General features: G+C 38.0%; 1 protein-coding gene across 2 annotated transcripts in view; it reads left to right on the top strand.

The window, feature by feature from the left end:
- mgat4a (alpha-1,3-mannosyl-glycoprotein 4-beta-N-acetylglucosaminyltransferase A) overlaps positions 1-27644 on the top strand; it is a 49163-nt gene that overhangs the window by 306 nt on the left and 21213 nt on the right. Inside the window, exons 2-4 of one of the 2 annotated variants that reach the window (XM_066686996.1) lie at positions 945-1344; positions 20174-20341; positions 22620-22760. In XM_066686996.1, coding sequence (XP_066543093.1) covers positions 1251-1344; positions 20174-20341; positions 22620-22760 — 403 coding nt within the window. In that variant the 5' untranslated portion in view covers positions 945-1250. Of the gene's footprint in view, positions 1-939; positions 1345-20173; positions 20342-22619; positions 22761-27644 lie in introns of both variants that reach the window. The other variant, XM_066686997.1, reaches the window with a different exon arrangement.

The following is a 27644-nucleotide window of genomic DNA, read 5'->3' as shown; positions in this document are numbered from 1 at the left end:
TTTGGCGCTTATACCAATTTAACGTGGGACGGAAAATTCGAATGAGAAACTGGTGAATAAGACAACTTCATATTCGTCCGACAAACACGCTGATTTGGCGACCTGTTTGTTAAGCACACAATGATTGAATTTATCTTTTAAACGTTTTAAATGTATAACGCCGTGCTATATACCAGTTTTCCGTGTTTAGCTCCGCGCTGTAGTGTATAACCCGGTCCTGATTGTTTATCTGGGCTCTGGTAAAATTCTGATTATGGGAAGCTCCTCTGGAGAACTAGCTCTAGCTAAACGTTAGCTCAGTTAGCCCGCTAGCACCTGACTGTGACTGCACTGTTAGGAGCTGTTTGTGTTCCGTTGAAATTATATTATATTAAAATATATGTTAAATAATGGTGAGTCGTGTTAAACATAGGTAAAATGTCATTTTATAACAACTTGTATGCTGGGTTTATATCAATAAAGACCGAATACAACAACCAGAATTCAGTGTGTTGGATGGTCTTGGTCCTTATGATGAAATAAATACAATCATTAAAATATTTTATAAAATCTTACCCGTAATACGTGTATCCATTTAACTCCTCATGCCTAACACAATCTTCATTATGAGTAATGTGCTACTAGGTATTGGAAAATGTATTAGCTGATACATTAATATATGTATACAATAGTTAACTGAACACGTTTATAGCAATGAAATGTCTGGACAATCACACACATCCCATTTTCAGCAAGAAATTCCCTCATCTGAGTTGCCCAAACGTCATAGAAATAATAAAGTTGATTTTCTCATTCTTTGTTCTTTACTTTCTGTGATGTTTTGATGTTGACTGACAAGGTCATTTGAAAGTTCAAATATTGACATTATTGAAGTGTTATCAAGCATAACTCACCTGTTCAAGGTGTGGTAGTAATTTTGTTATTATTTTTTTTGCCTAGTGCAGGAGTTGCAGACAAACCCATTGTTTGGAGTGCACAAGTTCCATTTACTTAAAGCTGGATCATCTCTTTACACTTTGTGCAGTCAGGATGAAGGCACGACTTGGTCATGGAAGACTATCTGAAAAAGTGGAACTCTTCTGACTGATTTCCTACTGCTAAACAGGGATATAGAGTAATATAAGTGCAGAGGAAAGCAGAGGTGGGATATAGAGAGAAGCCTCACGGAGGGAAGGAGGGAGCAAGTTCCTTCCCCGAGTGTGAGCCTCTCCTCCAGCGAGAGAAGCCAAGCAACAGAGCGCTGAAATGAGATGAGGCTCAGAAATGGAACTGTTGCCACTGCTGTTATATTCTTCACTTCTTTACTCAGTCTGTCTTGGTACACAGCCTGGCAGAATGGAAAGGGTAAGTACACTGGCTAAAAAGTAAAGTTTAAACAAAAATATCCAGACATCTCTTTAATGAACTCATCTGCTTTAGTATATTCACTTTTTGCTGAATCAGACCTTCAGTTGTGTACACACTGCTTGTTTAGTCTCCATAGAAATGCATTGTCAATAGAATGGCATGATCTGGAGCAGCTACACATGATGCTAAAGTCACAATACTTAATGCCAAGTGTCTGCTGTCAGACTATGATAGCTCCTCTGTCAGTGTCCAATATCTAAGGGCGGGCAAACACTTGTATATGAAAAAAATGGATGAACATCATTCTATAAATTTGAATATACTGTTTTGTATCAGTCACCTATGATAGCTTGATTGTGACAATGCATCATTATCAGAAAACAAAATGATACGATTTTCACCAGGAAAATGTGCAGAGAGCACTAGACAGTTTATGGCCAGTTAAGTACAGAGGTTTGTAGCTTAAAGTGTTGAACTTGTATGTACAGGTGCGTCTGAATAAATTAGATTATAAAAATATTTTTTCAGTAATTCAATTCAAAATTTGAAACTCATATAGATTCATTACATACAGAATGATCTATTATCAGTGTTTATTCCTTTTAATGTTGATGATTATGATGATTACAGCCGAAGAAAACCCAAAAGTCCTTATCTCAGAAAATGTAAATATTATAAAGGGTGTATAAAATATGCAGTTTTTAAAAATGCAATAAATCAGCCAAAATCAAAGCAAAATTCGATTTTTTTAAATTTAATTTCATTCTACATGTGCTTCAATTTTAATAACTAAAAATGATATTGAGCATATGACCACCTCCACTTTCTCTGCAGGCAGTCATCCGATCGTTGAAATTAACAATAACTCTTTTTATCATCCTCTCGTTGTCTAGTCAAAATCCGATCGGCGAATCTTTGCCGTTTTGCATGATCTGCTGATTTCAGCTTCTGTCTGAACTGAATCTTGTAGGGATATATATATATATGTGTGTGTATGTGTATATATATATATATGTGTGTGTGTGTGTGAACAAAACTTTGTGCTCCTTTTTTCATTTCTGCATTTATTAGTCCTGCCCTCCATATTTTCTGTACAACACATTGATATGAAGCACCAAAGCTTCTCCAGACGTTCCAATGACAACTGTCTGTATTTTGGGCTTTCCTGTTTTTGAAATGCCAGAAATACTGTTGTGAAAATGGCTATATGGTTAATGGCAGTCCGGCCAAACTAGGCTTGCCTAGTCTTGTTATCAAAGATTTACTGCTGGTTCCACATGAATGGTTTATTGAGGGGTGCTAATTGGTGCAGCACCTGGTTTGAAGAGCGAGGGAGTGAGCAGCATAAAGAGTCTCAGAGAGAGTGAGGGAGAGTGTGTGTTTGAGTGAGTGTATGTAATCTTTTATCATGTTTCAGTAATAAATTCAGATGCTGAATGACTCTTATTTTCATGTGTTTTATATAAGAAGGACTCCTGTAGTGGTTGAGTATTTTTCTGTCGTTTAACCTGGGGTGCGTGTGTGTTTGTACACCGATATCTGTGTGTGCATGCATTGAGCGTCGCTGATATTTTAATTTAGTTTTCACCACAGAGAGATTTAATCCCAGAAACTGTTGTGTGCAGAAACTGTGAAAAACTTCCACAATTTACAGGCGTCAGTGCATGTGTGTAAGCACAAAAAAGGCGTCAAGTTATCGGTTGTATTTAGAGATGAAATGATTACCGGTTTCACTCTAAATCGCAGTAAAATGTAAATGACGATTAATAGTAGCGTTTGAACTTTAAAGTATTATTAAAACCACGGTCGATAACTACGGCATGAAAAGCTCGCTGTGGAGTCTTGCTTCAGAGTCAAAGCCTGAATCATTCTCTCAGATGCAGGTGTGTGTGTGTGTGTGTGTGGTTGAAGGGGGAGATACCGAGAGGGCAAGGGAGAACAAGTCTGATGTTTGGTCATATTTTATAATTTATAAGCATACAGAAGGATAGTTAATTGAAGATAACCATCCTGTATGCAAGAAATGCCATGATTGGTGTGGTTTAACTTATGCTTGTTTTTTTTTTTTTTTTTTTTTTTAATAATATAAACTGAAGTTTAGCATTAAAATAAATAAATAATGCAATTGGTGAAACCCCCTTCTACTTTTGTAATAGCAGTTTCATGTAATTATTTAAATACTGATAGAGCGGTGGCAATAATTAAGCAGTGGTGGGCCACCACCGCAAAATACACATTGTGGAAGCACTGAATTAATTTTTTGATGATTGTAATTTATTGATATGCACCTGTTGACCGGTTGGCAGTCCAGCAGAGTAGCAGCGGGTGAAGCACCAATTTGGAGACACTCAATAAGGTATCCAGTTCGTACATATATTTCTGTGGAGTGTCTCCAAAATGAGCTTCGAGTTAGCAGTCAGACAAGCCCTGGAACGAGACACTGCAAAAGTTCAGTTTTGCCTGTTTTTCCTGGTGCGCTGTATTGATTAATGGGAACAACGCCACAACGACACAATAATTCTGCAACTGCAGTTAGGACAGATATCTCCCAAGTGCAACACACTCTGGGGATATCAAGAAGTAGTAATTTTCCATTAAGACCCACCTCATAGTTGTTCAAGATTTAATTCTCTATGCAAGGAAATCCCTATATTGTTGTTAATAATAATAATAATAATAATAATGACAACAGTAATAATGCTATAAATGTATTGACACTATCTTTTTAATGTTTATGCAAACAGAAAGTGCCAATTCTATTTGTGTTAATATAAAGGTTGGTGAAACGTGTTTCAGTTTGTGTATGTATCAATCATTCATTCAGGGATTTCCTTGCATTGAGAATTAAATCTCAAACAACTATGAGGTGGTTCTTAATGGAAACCGCTTGTCCAGTACAGGGTCACAATGGGTCCGGAGCCTACCCGGAATCATTGGGCGGGAACACACCCTAAGGGGGCGCCAGTCCTTCACAGGGGTGACAAACATGTTCACATATTCACTCACACATATGGACATTTTTTTTTTTTTTTTGGTTGCCAATCCACCTACCAACGTGTGTTTTTGGACCGTGGGAGGAAACTGCAGCACACAGAGGAAACCCATGCAGACATGTGGAGGACACACCAAACTCCTCACAGGCAGTCACCTGGAGCGGAACTCAAACCCACAACCTCCAGGTCCCTGGAGCTGTGTGATTGCGAAACCGTGCCGCCCTAGTTTGTGCATCAGTATTTATTTATTTATTTAACTTTTCAACACATGAACAATATCACAATAATACTGATAATTGTGATAATTTTGGTCATGATAATCGTGATATAAAAATTTTATATTGTTTAATCTCTTGTTGTAATATCAGCTTAAATTTCAATATCGGACCAATAGCACTAACTAATAAAATCCACATATCGGCAAATAATATATCGGCTGCCGATATCTTGTGCATCACAACATGAAATAGATCACTGTTTGAATGTTTCCTCTAGATTTATTTATTTATTTATTAAAGCTGCTGTGTCAGGCCCCCGCCCCCAAGAATACATACACTACACAAATTTTACAAACCATTTATTTTCATAAATTCAGTTGCGTAAACTGCTGCTTGGCTTAGAGTGCTTAGTTTTCCAAGATTTCTTTTTTTTTTTAAAAAAAAAGAGCTCCATGGCAAGAAACTCTGCTTGTAATAGGTCATTGATATTTTACAAGATAAAATATTAATCGTAATCGAATAGTAATTCATTGTATGGGGAGGAATAAAACATACATGTGTAAGTTAGTGTAGTATACATTACAAACTGGATAGAGAAATCTTTTTTCTTCATTATAATTATCTCAGTGTAGTTTTGATCATTTCTGAACTAAAATCTCTTACTTTACTAAACAAATGGTGTCAAACTTGGTCGTATGACTACTCTGTGTTAAAAATGAACACATTAGCCTTGACAACACCATTTTAAAGCTTATTTGTAGAATCTAAACGTGCTCCATTCATTAGGCAATATGTGACAAACCGAAAGTAGCATTCTAAATGTTTTGAACTTTAATACCTATTCTAACATTAGCTATTTTAATCTAACTTTCTTTCCTATCCCCTCTCTCTCTCTCGCTCTCTCTCCCTTGCTTGTCCGATGTGTTGCGAAGCAGCACGGTAGGCATAATTTTTCCCCGCTCTACTTTTGTAATAGCAGTTTCATGTAATTATTTAAATACTGATAGAGCGGTGGCAATAATTAAGCAGTGGTGGGCCACCACTGCAAAATACACGTTGTGGAAACACTGAATTAATTTTTTGATGATTGTAATTTATTGATATACACCTGTTGACCGGTTGGCAGTCCAGCAGAGTAGCAGCGGGTGAAGCACCAATTTGGAGACACTCAATAAGGTATCCAGTTCGTACAGTTGTGTTAACGTATATAAATATTCACACGAAACCACACCACAGACACATAAAAGATGAGACGTCTAGGTTTGTACATGAACAGCTGTATAATACCAATTCTAAACGCCTGTGCCATTTTATTGTGTAATGTTGTCTTGTGTAAAATGACAACTGCAGTTCCAAGTTTGGAAAAATCCAAAATAAAAACCTCACAAAATTTCAAAATGGCCTCCCAGGAGCTTTAAGGGATTGATTGTGAACTTACTGTTCTATAGCAAAGTGCATTCCTGCCTAAAGCTGCTGTTTTCCCATGTTGTAAAATTTTTTTCATAAAATTCAGTTACAATTACAAAAACATTGGACAGCAATCATATAAGACACAGTTAATGTGAATAATGCAAATGTAAGTTTTCATTTTTAATTTGCTCCCTAAAAATTCACCATGGAAAATATTATACTTTTAAGAAGTGCCACCTGTTTATTTCTGTTTTGTTTTGTGTTCCATTGGAGGAAATAGAAGTCAAGCAAGGCTTTTGCGGGTTATGTGCCATGAGTCACACTGATACTGATTTCGATTTAAATTTCAGTTTGCCTGTATAAAGAGTTCTCAGTTGTTTTGTTACAAAAAAGCATTACTTTTAACATCCCAAGTATTTTTTTTCCTATAGCAGGCCTCTAATTAAATTTGAGATCTAGTAGAAAGGGATTGACATAAGCAGCCTTTATACTGCAAGGCTTATTAAGAGTTTATTGCAATTACAGGTTAAATTTTATATTATAATTATATATTGTTATTATATATTATTATAAAAGTTAAATGTATAATATATATTATTATTTATAAATTAATCTGTAAAAAAAGCTACAGATTATCTTTTAATGGGCCTTTAAAAAAATTCCTTATTCTGACATAATTGGAAGATGCTGTTCTTTAACAGGTTAACAAATGTGTTATGAAGCTTTAAAACCTTTGAACTAATCAGAAAAAATGCAACTATTAACAGCTAATCTAATCTAATGTAAGTTAAACAGTTGTTGTGTGGAATGACCTAAAGGAGATCACTACCCTATTGGGACACATTTGAAACATTTGCTAACAAATTTGCTAGCAATTATTTGTCATTGTACGATGTACAACGAAATGTGTCTTCCATATTTATCCCATCTGTGGCAGTGAACACACGCACACTACTGCACTAGGGGCTGTGAACACACACCCAGAGCGCTGGGCAGCCATCCCTATCACGGGGGGAGCAGTTATGTGTTCAGTGCCTTGCTTAAGGGCACTTCAGCTGTGGATGTTCCCATTGGTCTTGGGCGGCACCCACCATTGCCATTCATTGCTACATATCTTTTCTTGGAAATATGAACAAGGGTGTGTCAGGAATAAGTACTTCTGCATTTGAGCATTGATTGGTCTCAGGCATCTTGTAACCTGGACATATGGTATATTATTTACTTAACTTTATAATATTATATAAACTTTGTATCCAATTGCACACAATTTTGCATTATCACAGAGATAATTCCTCTCTGAAGTTTGAAGAGTGATTAAACATCCCAGAAGCTATATTGTATTGTCAATACATGGTGATAAAATACTATGTGGTGCAATATAGTGCCTGACATGCATTAGGTTGCAAATATTATAAAGTAACAATACTTGGAAGATGTTCAGCCAGATTCATACCTCATAGCTAATAAAAAACAAATCACGGATATGACACCAAACGGTTCTGACTTTGTGAAACATAACACATTAACTTTTAAATTATTGAAATGAATAGATTTAGGTAAAATATGCCATTCAATTTTTTGTGATTTACCAAATAAATGTATGTAATTACTCAAGAAAAAAAAATTCTGTGGGATCCGCAACAAAAAATAAACCACAGTTAGTTCTTTGTTGCTGTTCTTCAGGCTTGAATTCTTTGAGGCAGGAACTGGACAGTAGTTGAAATTGGTGGGCAGATCAGCTTTGTCATATAACTTCCACCATAGATTGGTACACTGCCTGACCAAATAAATGCTTACACTAATATATGTTTGGCTTGCTTTTGGGTCTGATTACATTGAACGTTTGCTATCATTGCGTTCATTTTTTTTGCACAGTCGAACCACTTTGTGAACTCTTTTGCAAAGCAAAGATTTTCATTCAGTTTAAGGTCAAAACTCTGTGCTGGGAACACAATTTGTGAATCTTCATGCTTTTTTTTATGTTTTTAGTGGCTTTTTTGAGTTCTTGTTGCATTGTATGTGGCAATCAATATACTTTCTGTTTTTTTTTTTTCTGTTTTTTTGGTTATCTTTTTTCAAGTTTACTAAGAGTATAAGTGATCTCCAATTGCCTAGTGTTGGACGGTATAATTATAATAACATGTACCGCAATATTTAAATATGTGGAAGGTATCTCAAAATGAGGGCAGTGATTATGGTGTGTGTGTGGTGTGTCATATTTCTGTTCTGAGTCTTTTAAAAGTCATCTAAAACGGGGGGGGAGAAAAACACAAGCACAATAACCCACCACAATTGAAAGTTTAGCATTGAATTTCGGTTAAAAAGAGAAAGGAAGAAAGCTGTAAACAGACAAAATTATCAGAAAATCCTTCACTCAACTTTGTGCTCACATGTATATGGCTTTATCCTCTAAATATGTGCTTTGAGCCTCATTTCGGTGAAAAATCTGCTGTGATGTGCTAAACCACAAGTGCCTGTTAGTGCCAGCTGTGCTTCTAAACAGTGTACACTGTCTTATTTCATTCATTCATTATCTGTAACCGCTCATCCAGTTCAGGGTCGAGGTGGGCCCAGAGCCTACCTGGAATCATTGAGCGCAAGGTGGGAATACACCCTGGAGGGGGCGCCACTCCTTCACAGGGCATCCTTTCACTTATTTTCTAACATTTCTGTTCCTTCAGCACCAGTTGCTGAAATTTGCTCTTTCTCAGAAACTGATTTTTATTGTAAACGTGTGTCTAGTGCGCTGTGCTCACAGATGTAAGGCTCAGCACAGCCTGACAGAGCACCCCTCCCCACTGTAATAACGTGTACCAGGATAATATTCTGAGATGGTATGCCAATATGAAAAATGTGGATACTGTCCATCCCTACAATCACCATCATTCAAAATTTCATCAAAACATTTTTTATTTTATTTTCTGACCATGTTTGTTCCTTGAATATGATTAATTCACCACTATCACTTCCAAAGTTAACCACGTTCTGATTTTAGCAATACATTGGGCATTTCTTAACACCCAGCAGTCATTTCAATTATATTCTTTGCTTGATTGAAATGTTTAAGTAAGGAACGAAAATCTACTGCATCAGGTTAAGTTTTTAGTAATTGTCCAACCACATACTCTTAAGTATTTGCTTATTAAAATTCACACAGAGACTTTTACTTGGCAAAGCAGTATATGTTACTTTCGAGTGGTGCAAGAAATTGTACAAGACAAATTCCAGAGCCTCATTTTTGGCCAGTGATGCTTCATGACTCATTACTAAATATCATTTTTATTCAACAACCCACACTCCATGATTGCTTCTTTTTTGTCCTCTGTGACCTTGTTCCTTCTGATTAGTTTTTAGTGATGTTAGTTTATTTGAATTTTTTAAAATATTTTAATCCCATATTGTTTTGCAACAAGATTTCTTGCAGTTATGCTGAGTTATTAGTTTGAGTTATGCTCATACATTTACATTTGTCCTTGGCATAACTGTAATAATTAACTAATTCTATAGTTAATAAATATATATAATTATTAGCCTTCAAGATGGTGGAGCGTGCACACGCAGCGGCTTCTCTCTCTCCAGAGTATACAGTTTACAGCGTTTAAAATGTGTTTGTCTTGCAAGTTGCAGTGTTTTTGTACGTCTCCGTCGTGCGTTCACGTCTCGGAACACTCATACACTCACGTCCCTGCTTGATGTTGGCAGAAGCTCGCGTTTGGAACTTAACCCCAAACTTCGCGAGGAGCTGCAAATCCGTGGCTTGCTCAGGATACTGGCACCATCACCAACCCCCAATGCTGCGCCTCGCCCACAATGTAAGTGCCACAAGCGGAGCAAGAGAGGTATCACAGCGAAGCTAGCAGCTAGCCCACATAAGCTAGCCATCCCCATAATGATACTGGGCAATGTACTTTTGTTGGATAATAAACTGGACTATATCTGCTTACTTCAGTCAACTCAGAAGACTGTGAGAGACTGTTGTGTTTGTGTTCACAGAAACTATATCTATCAAATCGTTCGACTGATGATGCTGTCTCCACTGCTCTCCATTCAGCCCTTACTCATCTGGACAAGAAAGACACCTATGTCAGAATGCTTTTCATTGATTTCAGTTCTGCATTCAACACAATCATTCCCCAACAGCTCATTCAGAAACTGGACAGACTGGGACTGAACACATTACTGTGCAACTGGCTGCTTGACTTCCTGACTGGAAGACCACAGGCAGTATGGGTTGGCAGTAACTCATCCAGGATACTGTGCAGGCCCCGTACCACGCAGTGAAACAGCTAGTCAGGATACTCTCGATGGCCCCACTGTAGAAGGTGATCTTGATAGGGGTGGGAGCTCTTGCTCTTCTTAGCTTGTGGAGAAAGAGCCGTTGGTGAGCCTTCTTGGCCAGTGATGCTGTGTTGATGATCCAGGAGAGGTCCTCTGTGACGTGCACACCCAGGAACTTGGTGCTGGTCACCCTCTCCACAGCAGCCCCGTTGATGGATAGAGGGGCATGTTGTGTGTGGGTTCTCCTGAAGTCCACAACAATCTCCTTGGTCTTCTCTGTGTTCAGTGAGAGACTGTTGTGTTTGCACCAAGAGGCCAGGTGGCTCACCTCGCTCCTGTAGTGTGACTCGTTGCTGATGAGGCCTACCACAGTCGTGTCATCTGCAAACTTGATGAAGAGGTTGGAGGTGTGTGATGGAGAGCAGTCGTGGGTTAGCAGAGTGAACAGAAGGGGGCTCAGCACACATCCTTGGGGTGCCCTCGTGTTCAGAGTGATGGTGCTGGACGAGTTACTGCCAACCTGTACTGCCTGTGGTCTTCCAGTCAGGAAGTCAAGCAGCCAGTTGCACAGTGAGGTGTTCAGTCCCAGTTTGTCCAGTTTCTGAATGAGCTGTTGGGGGATGATTGTGTTGAATGCAGAACTGAAATCAATAAAAAGCATTGTGATATGGGTCCAGATGAGTAAGGGCTGAATTGAGAGCAGTGGAGACAGCATCATCAGTCGAACGATTTGAATGATATGCAAACTGGTAGGGGTCCAAGGAGAGGGGGTAGGGAAGACCTGATGTGTTGCATGACTAGTTGCTTGAAGCACTTCCTGAGGATGGAGGTAAGTGAAACAGCAGTCATTGAAACAGGAGGTTGATGACTTCTTTGGCAGGGATTATAGTGGGGGCTTTGAAGCATACAGGGACCACAGCCTGACTCAGTGAGGTGTTGAACATGTCAGAATACACCTCTGCAAGTTCGCCAGCGCAGTCCTTCAGCACATGACCAGGTATGTTGTCAGGTCCAGGAGCTTTCCAAGCGTTGATCCTGCTGAATACACTCCTCACCTTGTCTGAGGACAGTGTGAGCACCTGGTCTCCAAGAGTGGGGGGTGGATTTATGTGCCGGGGTGTGGTTTAGTGTAGGGCTGCAACAACTAATCGATTAAAATCGGTTGTTAAAATAGTTGGCAACTAATTTAATAGTCGATTAGTTGGGTCTAAGTTATTATACACACAGGTACAGTTGCTACACTTGATGAACTCTGGAAGAAGGGTTTGAAAAATGGCGGAGGCGGTCACAGCAGGGGATAATGTTAGCACAAGCTGAGAGAAAAATGTACGACCCAAGTCATCAAAAGTACATTAAAGCCTTCAAAGAACAGCGTTAGGTGCAAAATGTGCACAGCTGATCTCGCATGGCACAGCAGCACAACATCACTGCATGAGCATCTGAAAAGGAAGCCTGTTGGAGCTATGTGTGGAGAGATTAAGTATAGTAAGTTAATTCTACTTTTTCTCTCACTAAAATGTTACTAGAGCCTGCTAGAGTAGTTAAACATTTGTTTTTCTTAGTACATTGATATTACACTCGCGTTTAGCGAACAAGCCTTAGCAACCCCCCGAGTTTTCTCTTCGACCTTAAATGTGTCAGGTCGACCAGCAGTTCCAAAACAAACCTTAGTTTTAGTCAAGCTAACGTTAGCAATGTTAATTTTTTTTTTAACTCAATGTCACTAGAGCCTGCTAGAGTAGTTAAACAAGATGTCTCATTTTTAGTAAATATATAGCACTTTTGTACTTAGCGAGTTTTCCGTTCCACCTTAAATGTGGCGGCAGTTACATTGAGAGTTTAAAAAAAAATCAATCCAAACATTTTTTTTAAATAATATATTTAAAGCCTTTTTCAAGGTCTTTTCTGACTGGCATTGCGTGTTAGTGTTTGTGTATCGCTGCCAAGTGTATATTACATTACAAACACTGAAATATTGATAAATATAAAATTAATGTAACGGTTGGGTTAATTCTTCATGTAAACGCTAATTTTTAATAGTGGTAGGTTGTGAGTTCCTTATACAATTACAACATTAGTTCTTAAATCTGAAATATCGTAACAATATCTGATCATATGTTAGTTGAATTTCCCTTTTATTCTCAGCACATGACAGCATCACCCAATATCCATTTATGTAATTTCAATTTGCCTGCATTGTTGTCTGCATTTTAGATCAGTAGTTAACAACTTAAAAAAAAGGTGTATGTTCATATCTACACTTTCTCTCTCACCTCAGATAAAAACAGCTCAGTATTGCTGACTATGTTTTGAAGAAGATCTACACACCACAGCAAACAGTTGTTCTCACTGATGGTATCCTGAATATGCTAGTAACAGACAGGAAACCAAATTTGGCTTGTCTTCCTTTTTATCCGATTAATAATCGATTAATCGAAAAAAAAATCAACAGATTAATCAGTTATCAAAATAATCATTAGTTGCAGCCCTAGTTTAGTGCCTCAAACCTAGCGAAGGACACATTCAGGTCGTTCAGCAGAGAGGAGGTGCTGTCACAAGTCTGTGGCAGGGGTTTGTAATCCGTAATGGACTGAATTCCCTGCCACATGCTCCGAGTGTCTCTTCTATCGCTAAAGCGTTAGGCTATCCTCTTGGTGTGCTGCCTTTTTGTCTTTCTGATGCCACGGGACAGGTTGGCTCTAGCTTTCTTCAGGTCTGCCTGGTCTCCAGTTTTGAAGGCAGCATTTCTAACCTTCAGCAGCTTTTGGACCTCGCCTGTCAGCCATGGCTTCGGATTGGCATGAATGGCGATGGTCTTAAGGACAGTTACATCATCGACGCACTTGGTGATGTAAGCAGAGACAGTTTCTGTGTACTCCTGAATGTCTGTGGAGTTGTTGTAAGTCACAACCACTTTAAATACATTCCAGTCTGTGGTGTTAAAACTGTCCTGAAGTTCCTCTGATGAGCCACCCCGCCACACCCGTACCTGCTTTAGAACTGGTTTGATGACCTGGTTTGATAGTCCAGTTTAGTAGCCAACGAACGTACATTGGCCAGTATCATGGTGGGGATGGCTGGCTCTTCCCCCTCTTCTGAAGCCTTTCGCTCCGCTTGTGGCGCTTCCATTGTGGGCGAGACGCAGCGTTGTGGGTTGGTGATGGTGCCGGTATCCTGAGCAAGCCGCGGAGTTCGGGGCTCAGTTCCAAACGCGAGCTTCTGCCAACATCAAGCAGGGATTCACGGCTGTATGAGTGTTCTGGGACGTGAACGCACGACAGAGACGTACAAAAACACTGAAACTTTCAAGACAAACACTTTTTAAATGCTGTAAACTTGAGAGAGAGAGAAGCCGCTGCGTGTGCACACGCCGCCATCTTGGATCTAACCTTGGATCAACCACTTTAACCAGCCTCCAGGCTTCATAGCTCCGTATTTGCACTACTGTTGACACCAGTTCTGTTTATATTGGTACTGTCACTTAAGCTTCTCATCAGACCTAACTGTGGCTTTTTCAATATAACCGGTATGCACTTGTTCACTTTATTTAGTTTATTCAGTCATATCTTTGACATGAATTAGTTAATTTTGATAGTTCAAGGTTAAAATGGTGAAATGCAACACATGTTCACAACACCTATTTGAAATGTCAACTCATCATGCCCTCTCATTGGGGAAACTGTATTTCTAGGGCAGCCTTGGCCTAATATTTAGAGGACTGAGCTTGGTACCAGAAGGTTGATGGTTTAATCCCCTAGACATGGCTAATGTGCCCTCGAGAAAGGCACAGAACCCACTGCTCCCTGGGTGCTGGGGATGACTGCCCACCACTATGGGTGTGTGTTCACAAACACAGGTTTGTTTAAATGTGGAAGACACATTTCGTTATACATTGTACAATGACAAGTAATGGAATATTATCATTATAATTTAAATCAGGGTTACTGCCAGTTATGCTTTATGGAGTGTTCAGACAGTGAATACAGTGGTTCATTTTGGCCAGGTTTAGCAGGGATTTACAGCAGCAGTCTCTCACACCTTGTATGAAGCTCCACCTTCTGTTTTGATAGTATATATTCTCATGCTGTGCTGCAGCAGAAACTGTAAATATAAGCTCCACCCCAGTTTGTTTGTTCCTTCTTCCTTTGCCAGTGAATTTCTCCTGCACTGAATCTCCATCTAGAGGGTGTTTGGGGCACACAATAGGCCAAAAATAGCTGACTGGTGAAAGGCATCATTATCCTGCACATAGAAGACAAGATAAGAAGCAGGGGGAGGAGGGTGTAGTCTTCTTAATGCCGTTGGAAAAGAAGAAAGAGGGAAGCACTCCATAGACCACAAAGTGCTTAACACTGCACTCTGTTCTGACGTTCTGAGCTAGGTTGTGTTGCAGAGCAGGAAGTAACAGAGCAGGAAAACAAGACGCTAGTTTTTAGTTAGCATGTGTGTCTGTGCTTTTTAGTAAAGAACAATCTCATTAAAAAGGGTGGGATGGACAATATAACCATAGGGTTTTGGGATAAATTGTATCACAATGTAGTCTCTGTGTACGTCATGAGTATCTTCAAAACCTCTGGAACACAGAGCATAAAAGAACAGGATATGCATAAATAATAAAGAACATTTCTACATTTAGCTAATTTATAGTAACTTCATAAAATGAATGTGAACCACAAGCTAATTTGTATATCAGTTTATATTTTCTTTATTTATTTTAACACATTTTTGTTATACATGTATTTGTATGTTGTTGTTATTAAGTTTGCTAATATTGTATTCTAAAAAAAAAAAATAAAATTATGAAAGCAAATCTGTCTCATCAGACTTTGAAATATTACCACCTTTGAATTTGTAGCACTGGATTTTTTTTGCACTGAAATTATGCATCTGAATATAATTGCTCTTGAATAGAACTCGTGAATTTTCAAGAACATGTTTTCACTGTTACTATTCAAGGTTAATAAATTCAGATAAAATAATTAAAGCTCAAAAAAATTCAAACTATATATTTTGAAGTTACTCAAATTCGGTAGACGAAATTCAGATACCAGAATACGAGTTACAAAAAATTCAGATACACATCCGGGATACAAAGGATGAGCAATCGATTCATTAGGATTTTCTCTTTCACATTAAATGGTGCACTAGCCGCTAGATGGCGAAATATGAACACAACTTCCATACCGTGGAAAAACTACACGTTTAGCTTCCTTCCGTGGATATTCTCTCTCACTTTAATAATAATAAAAAAAAAAAAAAAAAGAATCTCAAAAATCTGAAAGGCTCATTAAAGACACAATATAACAGACTATTGATATCCTGAAGATGAAGAAATTTTACTGTGGGAATTTTTTGTAATGGCCCTGTGAACATATACATTTTTAATCTGAATTAATTAACCTTGAATAGTAACAGTGAAAACGTGTTCTTGATAATTGACAAGTTCTATTCAAGAGAAATTTTATTCAGATGCATAATTTTAAGTGCAAAAAAATTCAGTGCTACAAATTTAATGGTGGTAATATTTCAAAGTCTGATGAGACAGATTTGCTTCCATACAAATTGTGCCTTTTTGTTTTTATAGCTAGGTTTCCTTGTGCATTTTTATTCATTCCATTTTAAAAAGGTCATTATTTAACTCCTTAACTGAACTATGACTATCTTACATTGTTTTAGGTTCATTTTTGCTGTTATCCTCAGAAAAGGAAAAAAATTAAACATTTTCATATTTTTTTTTCCCCCATGTTTCTTTCATTGGACAGTGATGGTCAAAAAAATTGGATACTTAAATGCTCATAGTTGTAGCATTTTTATGTGCATATTTTGAGTCTGTGTGAGCCATTAAGGTGTCTCACACTAATTAGGTTTTCAAATCAATCATGATCCCTATACAAAGTTATAAACAGCTTGTTTCATTCTAGGACAGAATAACAGGATTGTAAATAAGTGGAAAATCTGGGCATATTTTTTTTTGTTTTAAATAGTCACATACCTTCTATTTGAAAAAAGAGGTAGGTATTTAGTTTATTAAATGACATAGCTGTGTGTGTGTGTGTGTGTGTGATTTCAATAATATATACATATATTTTTAACTACTGCAGCATGTGTATTAAGAAATTATTTTCCAATTTCTCTAAACTTTTGTTTTTTTCTATTATTAAACTGCCTAACAAAATACAAGAAATAACATCACATGACAATGGGCTTCTCCTCTTTTCTGCATGTCTAGTAGTTCACCAAAAAAAATTAAAAATAAATAAATAAATAAACTCTAACCAAAAAAAATCAATTTTAAATTCAGTTTTTAAACTGCAACGTCTTTGTTTGTTCAGAGACTACTTAAACAACCACGATCAACAGCGGTCTAACTAAAAAAAATTCTTGATTAACCCGACTCAAAGACCTCTGCATGTGTTTAGTTCCACTCATTAAACAAGTGCCAATGTGTATTTTGACACCTGTGTGTGTGTGTGTCTTTCTCTCTTTCTGCACTTGGAGACCCTAAAAAAAAAAAAAGAATTATCCACAGAGCGCTCTCTCTCTCTCTCTCTCTCTCTCTCTCTCTCTCTTACAGACACACAAACATTTGACAGGTTTGATTTGTAACAATTAAACATAAGGTTTCTGTAAACTTCCACCAAATAAGTATTTGATCTTTAGTTTGGTCTAAAATTGAAGATAACTGACAAGATTATTCAGCTACATGCATGCGTGCGGGGGTGTTTGAGGTTGTGCACACGCAGTACTTTCATTTACATTAGGCTTATCTGCCTAATACGTTTGTTCTATGAATTGCTCTATGATTTGTTACTTACAACATCAGCTGAGCATGGTAAAACTGTGGAATTAATTAGGGTTGGTACTAGGTCTGGCCCAGAATATTAGGCTATTCAGATATTTGCTCGTTGGGTAGGAATTTTATATTCTTTTATAAATGTGGTGATAAAGGTTCCACTCACATATTCAGACTTGTCAACATAAAATTGTGAGTGAAGCCTAAAACAGCCTAACACGCTACAGCAACCTACTTACAAAGAAGTATGGCAAAGCTACGATTAATTTTGTCAGCCTTACAGCTCAAATTAGATTGCCTCCCTGAAGCTTGGTTCATTCGTGTACACTCAGTGTCCTTAGCGAACGGAGCCATGTTGGGAGCCGCAGTGCAGCCTTAATTTTAATTTTCATGTATTAAGATATTTGTTCGTTGAGTATGTATTCCATTTCTTATTCAGTTATTTGGATAAATTTGCTTATTGATAAAGGCAACACTCATAAAACAACCTAACATGCTAAAACAAAACACTTGCAATAAAGCGAGGTGATGCCACAGTTAATTTGGTCAGCTTTGGGTCTGAAATTAGAGCACCTCGACTCTAACTGGTTAAATTGGGTATAATCTATGCCCTTAGCAGGTTACCGAGCATAGGTAGAGAGTGAAGACGCGCTGTGAGCCACAGCACAGCATGGAGAGAAAGGGATATTAATATGAGTGGAAGGTTTCCAGACTGTTGTCATCTCTATTTTGAAAATTCCAACATACTTCCACCTGTGACAGCCTTGCAGTTCTTTACACTGTTAAGTTCATTAAACACTTCTGTGTCTTGCAACTCACCAACACTCTCTCCTTGCTTTATGCACTGGTTTGCAGTCATTTTTGAACAGGAGGGGGAAATCTCCAAGCTTTTCTCAAAAGGTTGGAAGCATGATAGTTTGTAATGATTGAATCTGTAGACAGTTGGTTGACATCTGTGCAATGTGCGCGTCAGCATCTGCTGACCCTGCTCTGTCATTTTACATGACGTACCGTTGCTGTCATTCCCAATGGTTTGCATTTTGTTATAATACCACTGACAGTTGACTGTGGAATATTTAGTAGCAAGTAAGATTCAAAACTGGACTGGGATTCACTGAGCTCATGAAAGTGACTCATTCTGCCATAAATGAGGAAAAACTACTTTGTTTGATGTGGGGTGGGTGATTATTGAGCTCTGTTACCCAAATCTTATCATTATCAAGCAAATAATTATTGAGAAACAAACTGAGATTTTTTTTTGTGTGCGCACAGCACTAATTGCAAGAACAAAAGTTTCTCGATAGTCATTCTACAGAATTTTACTCTGTTCAGATATTGAATGCATGTACCTCAGGAAAACTTGCGTTGAGGTTATGATTGTTTTAGAGCTGGTTGCCTTTAATGAATGCTTGTCAATGTGGAAAAACTCAGAATAGTAGAGAGGAGTTTTGGCTTAACTAAAGGTGGATAAACAGACAGACTCTTATGCATGACTAGTCAGTTTTGCAACATCTCACAGAGGTGGGATTGATTTTCTATATAAAGACTACATTCAGAAGCCTAAAGGCTGTTCATAAAGACAAATAAGATTGGGGATATGTGAGTCAGAATTTATATGGTATGCACAATTTTACAACTTTTATCCCAAATAGCTGAACTACAGTATTACGCAAAATGTGCAAAAATAAATAAATATATAAATAAATAGACTGGACAGGATGGCACCTGTTATGCTTTAGTGCTGCTGTCATGCTGTGCACTGATTTGTGGTGATGAAATATTGAAACTCTATATATAGAACATATCAAAAGACATACAAATCATGCAAAATAAATCTAAAAAGTAATAAACTGAAAATTATTTGTGTTTATTGGTGAGACAGACATTAATAAAAATAAAATAATAATAAAAAAACTCCAAATTTGATGTTAGCTTCTCATTGTTGTTTGTTTGTGGGAGGCAGGTGTAACTGAGAACTGAAACATCACCCCTTTTGGGGTTTGTGGTAGGAAAACATGTAAGCAAATGGCAGCAGCTGCTGCTTATTCCCCCCATCACCCCACATTTACTTCTCAAGAAGTACTTTGCCTTGCCCCTCAGTGATGTTCTTGGTCCACATCATATAGCATCTTTGTGTGTGTCTGTCTTTGTGAAATATATGATATTTGCCTGGCTCTTCTTTCCAGAAAAATTACTTAACCTGCATTCTGTGGTCTACCTTCATTGCAGGTTTTGCCTACAACTCAAATCTAACACACCTCGTTCAGCAAGAATTTCAGTATTTAGTATTACCTGCTACACATTTTATGGTATATTTCAAAGTAAAGTTATTCTGTGAATGAAATTAGGTTATTCCTTGTAACGATTTCTCATTTTTGATTGTAAAGCAGGCACAATAGGCATTAACAGGTTTAGACTATGAATAGATACTCAAAATACATGTGATTCTCAAAAGCTAAAATGGACTGGACCTGCTTGTGAAAATGTGGTTTGAGAAAAACTGGTATCATAGCGAAAGCTGTGAAATATATTTGGCTACATCCTGAAAGTTGTCTCAAACAACATAATGTCCATCTTTCTGTCTCATTACTTAACTCTCAGTCAGCCAATTTGAGGAAATGATAATAGTGGCAATAATATGTCAAAATAATTTTGTGCATCTTTATCTTGATATGGGTATTTTGTCCTATTAGACACCATTTAAATCTTAACACTTCAGTTCTCTTCAGAAAAACAACAAATGGATGATTAACAGAAACTAAAAGTTGCAAACATATGTAAGTAGCTTCACCCCCAGAACTACAGCATTTAAACATTACTTTGGTTTTAGATATTAATCTCCATTTCTGTTGCTGTTGCTAAATATTTGAGATATTATCTGTCAGCAGCATGCTATTTAACTGAAAATGCTTGAATAGAAAATCTTAAAACTTTCGTATGTGTCAGCCAGTTGCCTTTTGGTTATTCAGAAATTGTAGTGCCTGTAAATTCGTAGTGGACACAGTTTTCATATTTGTCATGCCATAATCTTTTGTTAACTTACGTAAACAAAATTTTGTGTAACTATAAATGAATAATATGCTCTCTCTCTCCCCTTTCTCTCTCCCCCTTTCCCAATTTCCCCCTTTCTGTAGAGAAGTTGGTAGCTTATCAGCGGGAGTTTCATGCTCTGCAGGAGCGGCTGCGTGTGGCAGAGCACCGCACCCTGCAACGCTCCTCTGAGCTGAACAACATCCTTGAACAGTTCCGCCGTGCCATCGCAGAAACCAACAGCAGCAAAGATGCTCTCTCAAACTTCTCAGGTTAATACACTTTGCAAGCCGTTATTTACATTGCATTTTGGCATTGTATTATGATTAGCCATAAATTTTCTTGGGTTAAAAATAAGGTTTTAAGCCAAATAGGCTTAAACAAACAATAAAGCAAAGCTTTGTACTCTAAATGGCAATATTCTAATTCCAGTTTTTATCAAATAGAGAAAGGCAAGGTTTTAACCATAACAGCATAATAAGAGCTGCGTTCCAGCTGTCTTTACATGTAGCCCATTTTACTCACTTGTGAATTTGCATGTAAGACAATAAAATGTGTATGCATAGTTAATTACATTACTGTGAATGATTCATAAGTGATGACCTATATAGAAGTCTTCATAACACTACAGTAGATCTGTAAAGAGGCATTCAGACATGAGGGAGAAGGGGGAAAATGTTATTACTTACAGAGGATAAACTGTGTTCACACCAGTGGAAATATAGAGAGACATTTTCAGGAAACAAAGTATATTTTGAGTGGAATCAGATAGTGAACATGCATAGATATTTCATATGAAAAGAGCTAAAACACCCTGTTGGGATCTAAATCGTAACAGATCAGTAATGAGTCAAAGTGTATTGATTTGTTGCCTGTTAATGTGGGTTTTTTTTTTTTTTTTTTTTTTTTTTTTTTTTTTTTTTTTTTTTTTTTTTTTTTTATCGTATTATGAACTGTGTATTGAGATGTATATTGTGTCATTCAAATGGAGAGGAAAAACACTGCTGTTTTCCTCTTAATTAACTTGATTACTATGGCATTTTCTGCTGGAACAGCAGGCCAAGCTACTAGTCAGTAAGTGTAGAAGTCTCAGTTCGTGATACACACAGAACTTAACCAATATATATTTTTTGTCTGTGTCTATTTGAAGTAGTAAAAGTAACATATTAAGTTATGAATAAATGATAAAAAGTCTCTGTTCTGTTACTCATGAAACAATATATGGAAAAAACATGTTTTTGCTCAGGTTTAACTTAAGAAATATCAATACTCTTAATCATGTTTTTTTAAACATCTTTAATTAGCTGAATTTATACTCTATACAGTTTGCAAATGCTACATCATAACAGGAATGTATAGAATCTTTTATTTAGATTATCATTTTATATCAATGGGCTGCACTGTGGCGCAGCAGGTAGTGTCGCAGTCACACAGCTCCAGGGGCCTGGAGGTTGTGGGTTTGATTCCCGCTCCGGGTGACTGTCTGTGAGGAGTTGGGTGTGTTCTCCCCATCTCCGCGTGGGTTTCCTCCGGGTGCTATGGTTTCCTCCCACAGTCCAAAAAACACACGTTGGTAAGTGGATTGGTGATTCAAAAGTGTGTGTGTGTGTGTGTGTGTGTGTGTGTGTGTGTGTGTGTGTGTGTGTGTGTGTGTGTGTGTGTGTGTGTGTGTGTGTGTGTGTGTGTGTGTGTGTGTGTGTGTGTGTGTGTGTGGGGGGGGCCCTGTGGCCCTGTGGCCCTGTGAAGGACTGGCGCCCCTTCCAGGGTGTATTCCTGCCTTGTGCCCAATGATTCCAGGTAGGCTCTGGACCCACCGCAACCCTGAACTGGATAAGCGGTTACAGATAATGAATGAATTTTATATCAATGTATTATGTTTATGCAGTGGGAATTCTATATAAATTGTATATAAATTCTATATATTCGATATACTATTCTATATAAATTCTTTTGTCTAATGGTTATGGTTCATGTTAGTGGTCAGTGAATTTGTGTAAATATTTTATAAATACTTAGTTTCTTTTTTTTAATTTTGAACTACGATAATACACAATAATGCAGCTCCCTCACTTACTAATTTTAGAGGTGCTTGCAATAATAAAATCTGCTTGTGTTTATAGAAATATATGGTGAGCCAAAATCTTATCTTAATCAAATGCTTAAGTAGTGGGTTACGGAAAAATTGAGATAAGTGCAAGGACATTTGTTTCTTTCATTGCAATGCAGTCTTGTTAACATTTTTTTGTATTATATGATATACCTTTTCTTTATTTATATCTCCCTTTTGCTCCCTTTTGCTTGAAGTACAATATTTAGATGTGATATTTGTCTTTAGGCAAAATATTCTGTCACTGGAACAGTATACTGTGTGTTAATATGTCGGTAATTGATGTAATCCTTAACGGATGTCCCTGATTTGTCTCTAGTAAGGCTAATGCTTGTTGGGTTTCATTTACTGTACTGTGACTTTGAACACTATGTACTCTGTTGTGGTATGGTGATTCTTATGTGTCTTTTTTCTTAATGCTAAGTTGCATTGTTTTCCTACAGATGAGACCCAGAAGCTGTTGAAGGAGCTGGCTCACAGGAAGCCTCTCCAAGTGCCAAATATCTACCACCACTTACCACATCTGCTCAATAATGAGGGCAGCCTTCACCCTGCTGTTCAGGTTGGCCAGGGACGCACTGGAGGTGAACAGAAACTCTCATATTCCAAATACATTCTACAAACATTTGACTAAGAATTTTAGCTTTTTTAAGGACAGGTCTGAAAAACAAAAAAACTATTTGAATCTGAACCATTCTCTAGAGGGAGAACTATCTAGAATATGCAGGAAGAGAGAACTCCGCCCCCAACTGTCTTTGCTAGAGCAGTTGCTTTGCAAAGCATCTTCATGTCTTAAGCCAGGCATACACTGCGATTTTAGCTTGTTTGTAATTACAGATCACTCAGAAGTTGTTATGGAATCCAGGGAAGCAAAAGAGAATGAAACAATGGAAAATTAGTTGAAAGGATTTAAGGATCTTATATACAATAAAATTGACTGTACAATGCAATTATGCCATTGCAATGCAGTTAGTATTATTATAAGAGCAGCATGGCAGGCATTTTAAAAAAACTAATAATTTAAATATAAAACATACAAATTACCTCATGTATAGTACAAAGAACTGAAAGATTTTATCAAGGTTTTGCAGTTTAGTAACGTTATAATTGCAGCACAACACACATTTGTATGAGTTTCAGTCTTTCACCAAAAAAAGGCATTATTTGACAGCAAAATATCAGTTTCTGGCTAGCGGCCTTGTAGCACTTCCATCATTCCATGACTTTAGTTGTATCTGTCAGATACTGCTCCATCTCTTTCTACATGCTCTTTCCATGGTGTTGTTGTTGTTCTTCATTACCAGACTCAAACTGTATTAGCATTGAAATATCCTGCCGTTTTCTTTTTTTCTGTGTGAGTGTACGTGTATTTTGGGGACATTTATTTACTAACTGACCTTCCTCAGAAAATAAGTTGTATCTCGAGTTGTTAATTTTTGTAGCACATTTGGTCTGCATTGGCTTTATGCAGTTAGCAGTCTCCCAAATTTGGAGACATTTGCTCCTTAAATCGAACCAGCAAAATTAAGTCAATATTACCTATATATGGAGCAGGAATAGAGCAGTATCCTCGTCTCACTTTGTGTCTATCCGTGTTTGGAGATGTGTTAGTTATCTTAAAAATAAATAAATAAATAAAATCCAGATGCCTTTTCTCTGCTGTTAACAGAGAGAGAAAGCCTAGTATACCACACAGAGACACTGTTGTTTACCCAATTACTAGTCAGAAAAGTTTCAAATGAGAATGTGGATAACGGGTGCACTACACCATATATCTTTTGTGCTCTTTCTTTAGCTTGACATGCCCACATATGGAAATGAACCTGGGTTTCCGGTTGTTGATGGAAATGAGACAACCACTTCAAAATTAGGTTCAAACAGTAACTGCATCTGTTCCATGTTGATGGAAAAGGCCTAATAGTGACTTCCCCCTTCACAAATGTGAACCACTCTGCCCCTTTATTGTAATATTCCCTATGGTTTCTCATCATGGGCTGCTCCATGCTGTCTTCTCTTTTCCCTCTTTCTCTCAGTAAGAGTGTATGTTCCTCACTCCTTTTGGATTCTCTGGTAAGGGCTGAAAGGGGCTATTTTTAGTCACATAAATTGGAACATCTTCACTTGTACAGGCTCAAGAGACTCCATTTCCCCACACTGAATGCCATTCCACAGCAAATGGAAGGGAAATGACCGACTGGGTGAAAGTTAAATAAAATTAAAATTATATAACTATGAAGGACAAGATTGTAAACAAAAATGTATTGATCAGCCAGTTCATTATTTAATTTCAGCCACATGCCTAGTATTTTATTTATTTATTTATTTTTTTTATAGATACACCTCTTAACACAAAAAATAGCTCTTACTCATTTAGACATGTACTTCACAAGGCCCTGAATGTGTTTGTCTACATAAGATGCTTCCAAATACCCAGAACAGCTTTTTGTTCCATATTTTCAGATTTTAAATCACAGAAAACTGATTCTGTAGTCATTTTTCAGAATGTGTAGTTTAGTAGGAGAATCACATCCCAATGCACAATAAATGTGCAAATGCACTCGAAGTGATTTTTTTTATATATATATATATATAATATGTCCCATTTAATGCCTGTAAGTTTCTATGTGGGCCTCATGGAATACCTTTTTTTTCTAGAACATGCCACAGATTCCCAGTTGGATTGAGATCAGGAGAAATTGAAGGCCAAGTCTATATCTGGACCTCTGTCTCCTTCCTCAAATCACCTGTGAAAAATTTTGCAGTGCGGTGGGTGGTTTATTCTGCTGAAAGGTGTCTCAAAAAACACTGTTGCAATTAATGAGTGTATTTGCTCTACAGACAGTAGTCTCTGATCTACTGCATGGCTAAACAGCTTTTATAACCACATTGCACTGTTCCATAAATGAAGAAACAATACGCAAATTGCTGTATCAGCAAGACAACCCACCAGAAACACTCTTTGACTGAGCATGGTTTGTAAGCATTCAGCGCCAAAACCTGTCCATGTGGAAATGCCACTGGAACAGTTTTAATCAGCACTGTCTGTGTATGGAGTAAAAAATAGGTTCCCCGTGCACATCAATGAACCTTGGAAAGCAATGACAATTGCTTAAATCTTAAATATTTTTAGCACTCTAAAACAACTCCTGCCCCATATTATCCCTTTTATAACAGGCTGGGCTTTAATTTCTGCAAAGTAAATATATTCACCAGCCACTCGATAAATGTGGTTACATGACACAGTGCTCAGGTTTTAATCGTTTGATGATTGAATAACGTTCACAGGTTGCCCAAAGCCTGTTCTTGCAATGAGTGAATTATGAAAGTATTAAGAGTATAACTTTTCCATATTGATTTAGTGTACTTTTGATGACCACCCTACACATGACCTTGATGCATGGATCACTTTTGTTCCAGGAAGGACCTAGCTATTAAGCTATTAAAGGTTCCGTCTACATGGAGTCGTTTATTATTAAAAATTGAGATTTTCCTCTCTTCATTTTTGAAAATATCCCTGTCAAGACAAATATGAAAACAGCTGCATTATCTTGCCAGCCCAGTAGGGGCCATAATACCTCTTTAAGAGAGACAGCTCTTTGAATTTCAACCAGAGACAGGCACAGTGTGTGATGTCAGCATAGTGGAGGCAGTGGGGAGGTTAGTGAAGTGACCGATAGTGATGTAGCAGCTGGGCCGAGTGGTGAAAGCACCAATATGGTAGCTAGGGAGTCTGTAGCTGAATGTGAGTCCCAGTCAGTCTCAGCTGTGTCTATGGAGGAGGAGGACAGGCTGTCTGAGGTGTCGGATGTTGGTGGCAGTCAGTCAAGCAGGGAAAGTTTGTACACAGTAGAACAGATTAACTTGTATTTAGATGAGACCAAAGGCAGACCTGTAGAGGTTGGTGATTTTATTTTTTTTTACCTGATTTAAACAAGTTTGAAAAAGAAAAGAGGTTTTGAGAATTTAATGCAGTGGTGGGAGGTAGGAAAAATCCAGATTAAGAAGTTTTGTTTGGATTATACTTCTTGCTCCACAACTAAACTGAGAAGAGCAATCCAGATTTTAGAACGGGACATTGTACGGATACATGCCGTCATGATTACTCAGAACACTGCCAGTTTTCAGATGGACTTGGCTGTTAAGCGGAAGGAACTAGGTACTATTTTACATGAGAAGGCAAAAGGTGCTTTAGTGAGATCAAAATATTTGTCAGTGAACAATATGGATGCTCCCACTGTTTTCTTTTTTGACCTGGAGTGGTCCTCGGCTGAACATCAGTCGCTGGTGACATTACGTAAGCCTGATGACTCCGTCACCAGGGACCCTGTGGAACTGAGACGAATAGCTGTGGAGTTTTACACCAACCTGTTTGCAACTGAAGGCGTGGATGCATCTTGTCATAAAGAGCTGTCCACAGGCCTTCCTCTGCTAGATGGAGAGCAGAGTCAGGCACTGGATGCCCATTTGACCTTTGAGGAGGTCACAGAGGCAGTCGGTCAGCTCACATCTGGTAGAGTGCCAGGGATCGACGGGCTGCCAGTGGACTTTTTTAAGGCCTTTTGGGGAGTGATGGGAGAGAACCTGTTCAGTGTTTGTTGTTGCTACAAGACTTCCAGTGAGCTGCCAGAATGCTGTGCTTTCTCTCCTCCCCAAGAATGGGGACCTCTGCCTTTTCAAACCTGGAGGCCTGTATCACTTCTCTGCACTGATTACAAAATCCTGAATCGCTACATTGCTAACAGACTGAAAAGTGTTCTGGATAAACTCATACACATGGATCAATCCTACTGCGTACCCACAAGGTCCATATATGATAATTTATTCTTGATCAGAGACTTGATGGACTTTGCTGTACTGTCTGGTACAGAGTTTGGTTTATTGACACTCAACCAAGAAAAAGCTTTGACCATGTAGATCATGAATATTTATTCAATATCATAAAGAATTTTGGTTTTGGGGATGTTTTTTCTCAAGGATGAGGTTGCTGTATATTGATGCTTCCTGCATGATCAAAGTGGGTGGGGGGTTAAGCCTACCAGTCCCTGTCAGAAGAAGCATCAGACAACGTTGTCCACTCTCAGGACAATTATATTCCATGGCCGTTGAACCCCTTCTCTGTCTTTTGAGGGAAAAAAAATTATTGGACTGCGGTTTGAGAACAGTTTCATTAAACTTTCAGCTTATGCAGATGATATCACAGTCATAATTCCTCTTCCACGTGGATGAATTGGGGAAAGACGGAGGCTGTATGGTGTGGTACCAGAGCTAGGGATGCTTTTCCATCACCACTTCCAGGCAGCATGCAGTGGGGCAGGGTGGGGTTGAAGGTCTTAGGAATTTGGTTAGGGACATATGATATCAAGGCGAAGAACTTGGAAGGCTTAGTGGAGAAAGTTTGTACATGATTTTCTAAATGGTCTTGGTTGCTCCCACAGTTATCCTATAGGCGTCAAGTTCTGATAGCCAAT

This window comes from Hoplias malabaricus, chromosome 12, assembly GCF_029633855.1.
Source record: "Hoplias malabaricus isolate fHopMal1 chromosome 12, fHopMal1.hap1, whole genome shotgun sequence".
NCBI lineage: Eukaryota > Metazoa > Chordata > Actinopteri > Characiformes > Erythrinidae > Hoplias > Hoplias malabaricus.
Note: the sequence above shows the minus strand (reverse complement) of the source record. Positions and strands in the feature narration are given on the sequence as shown.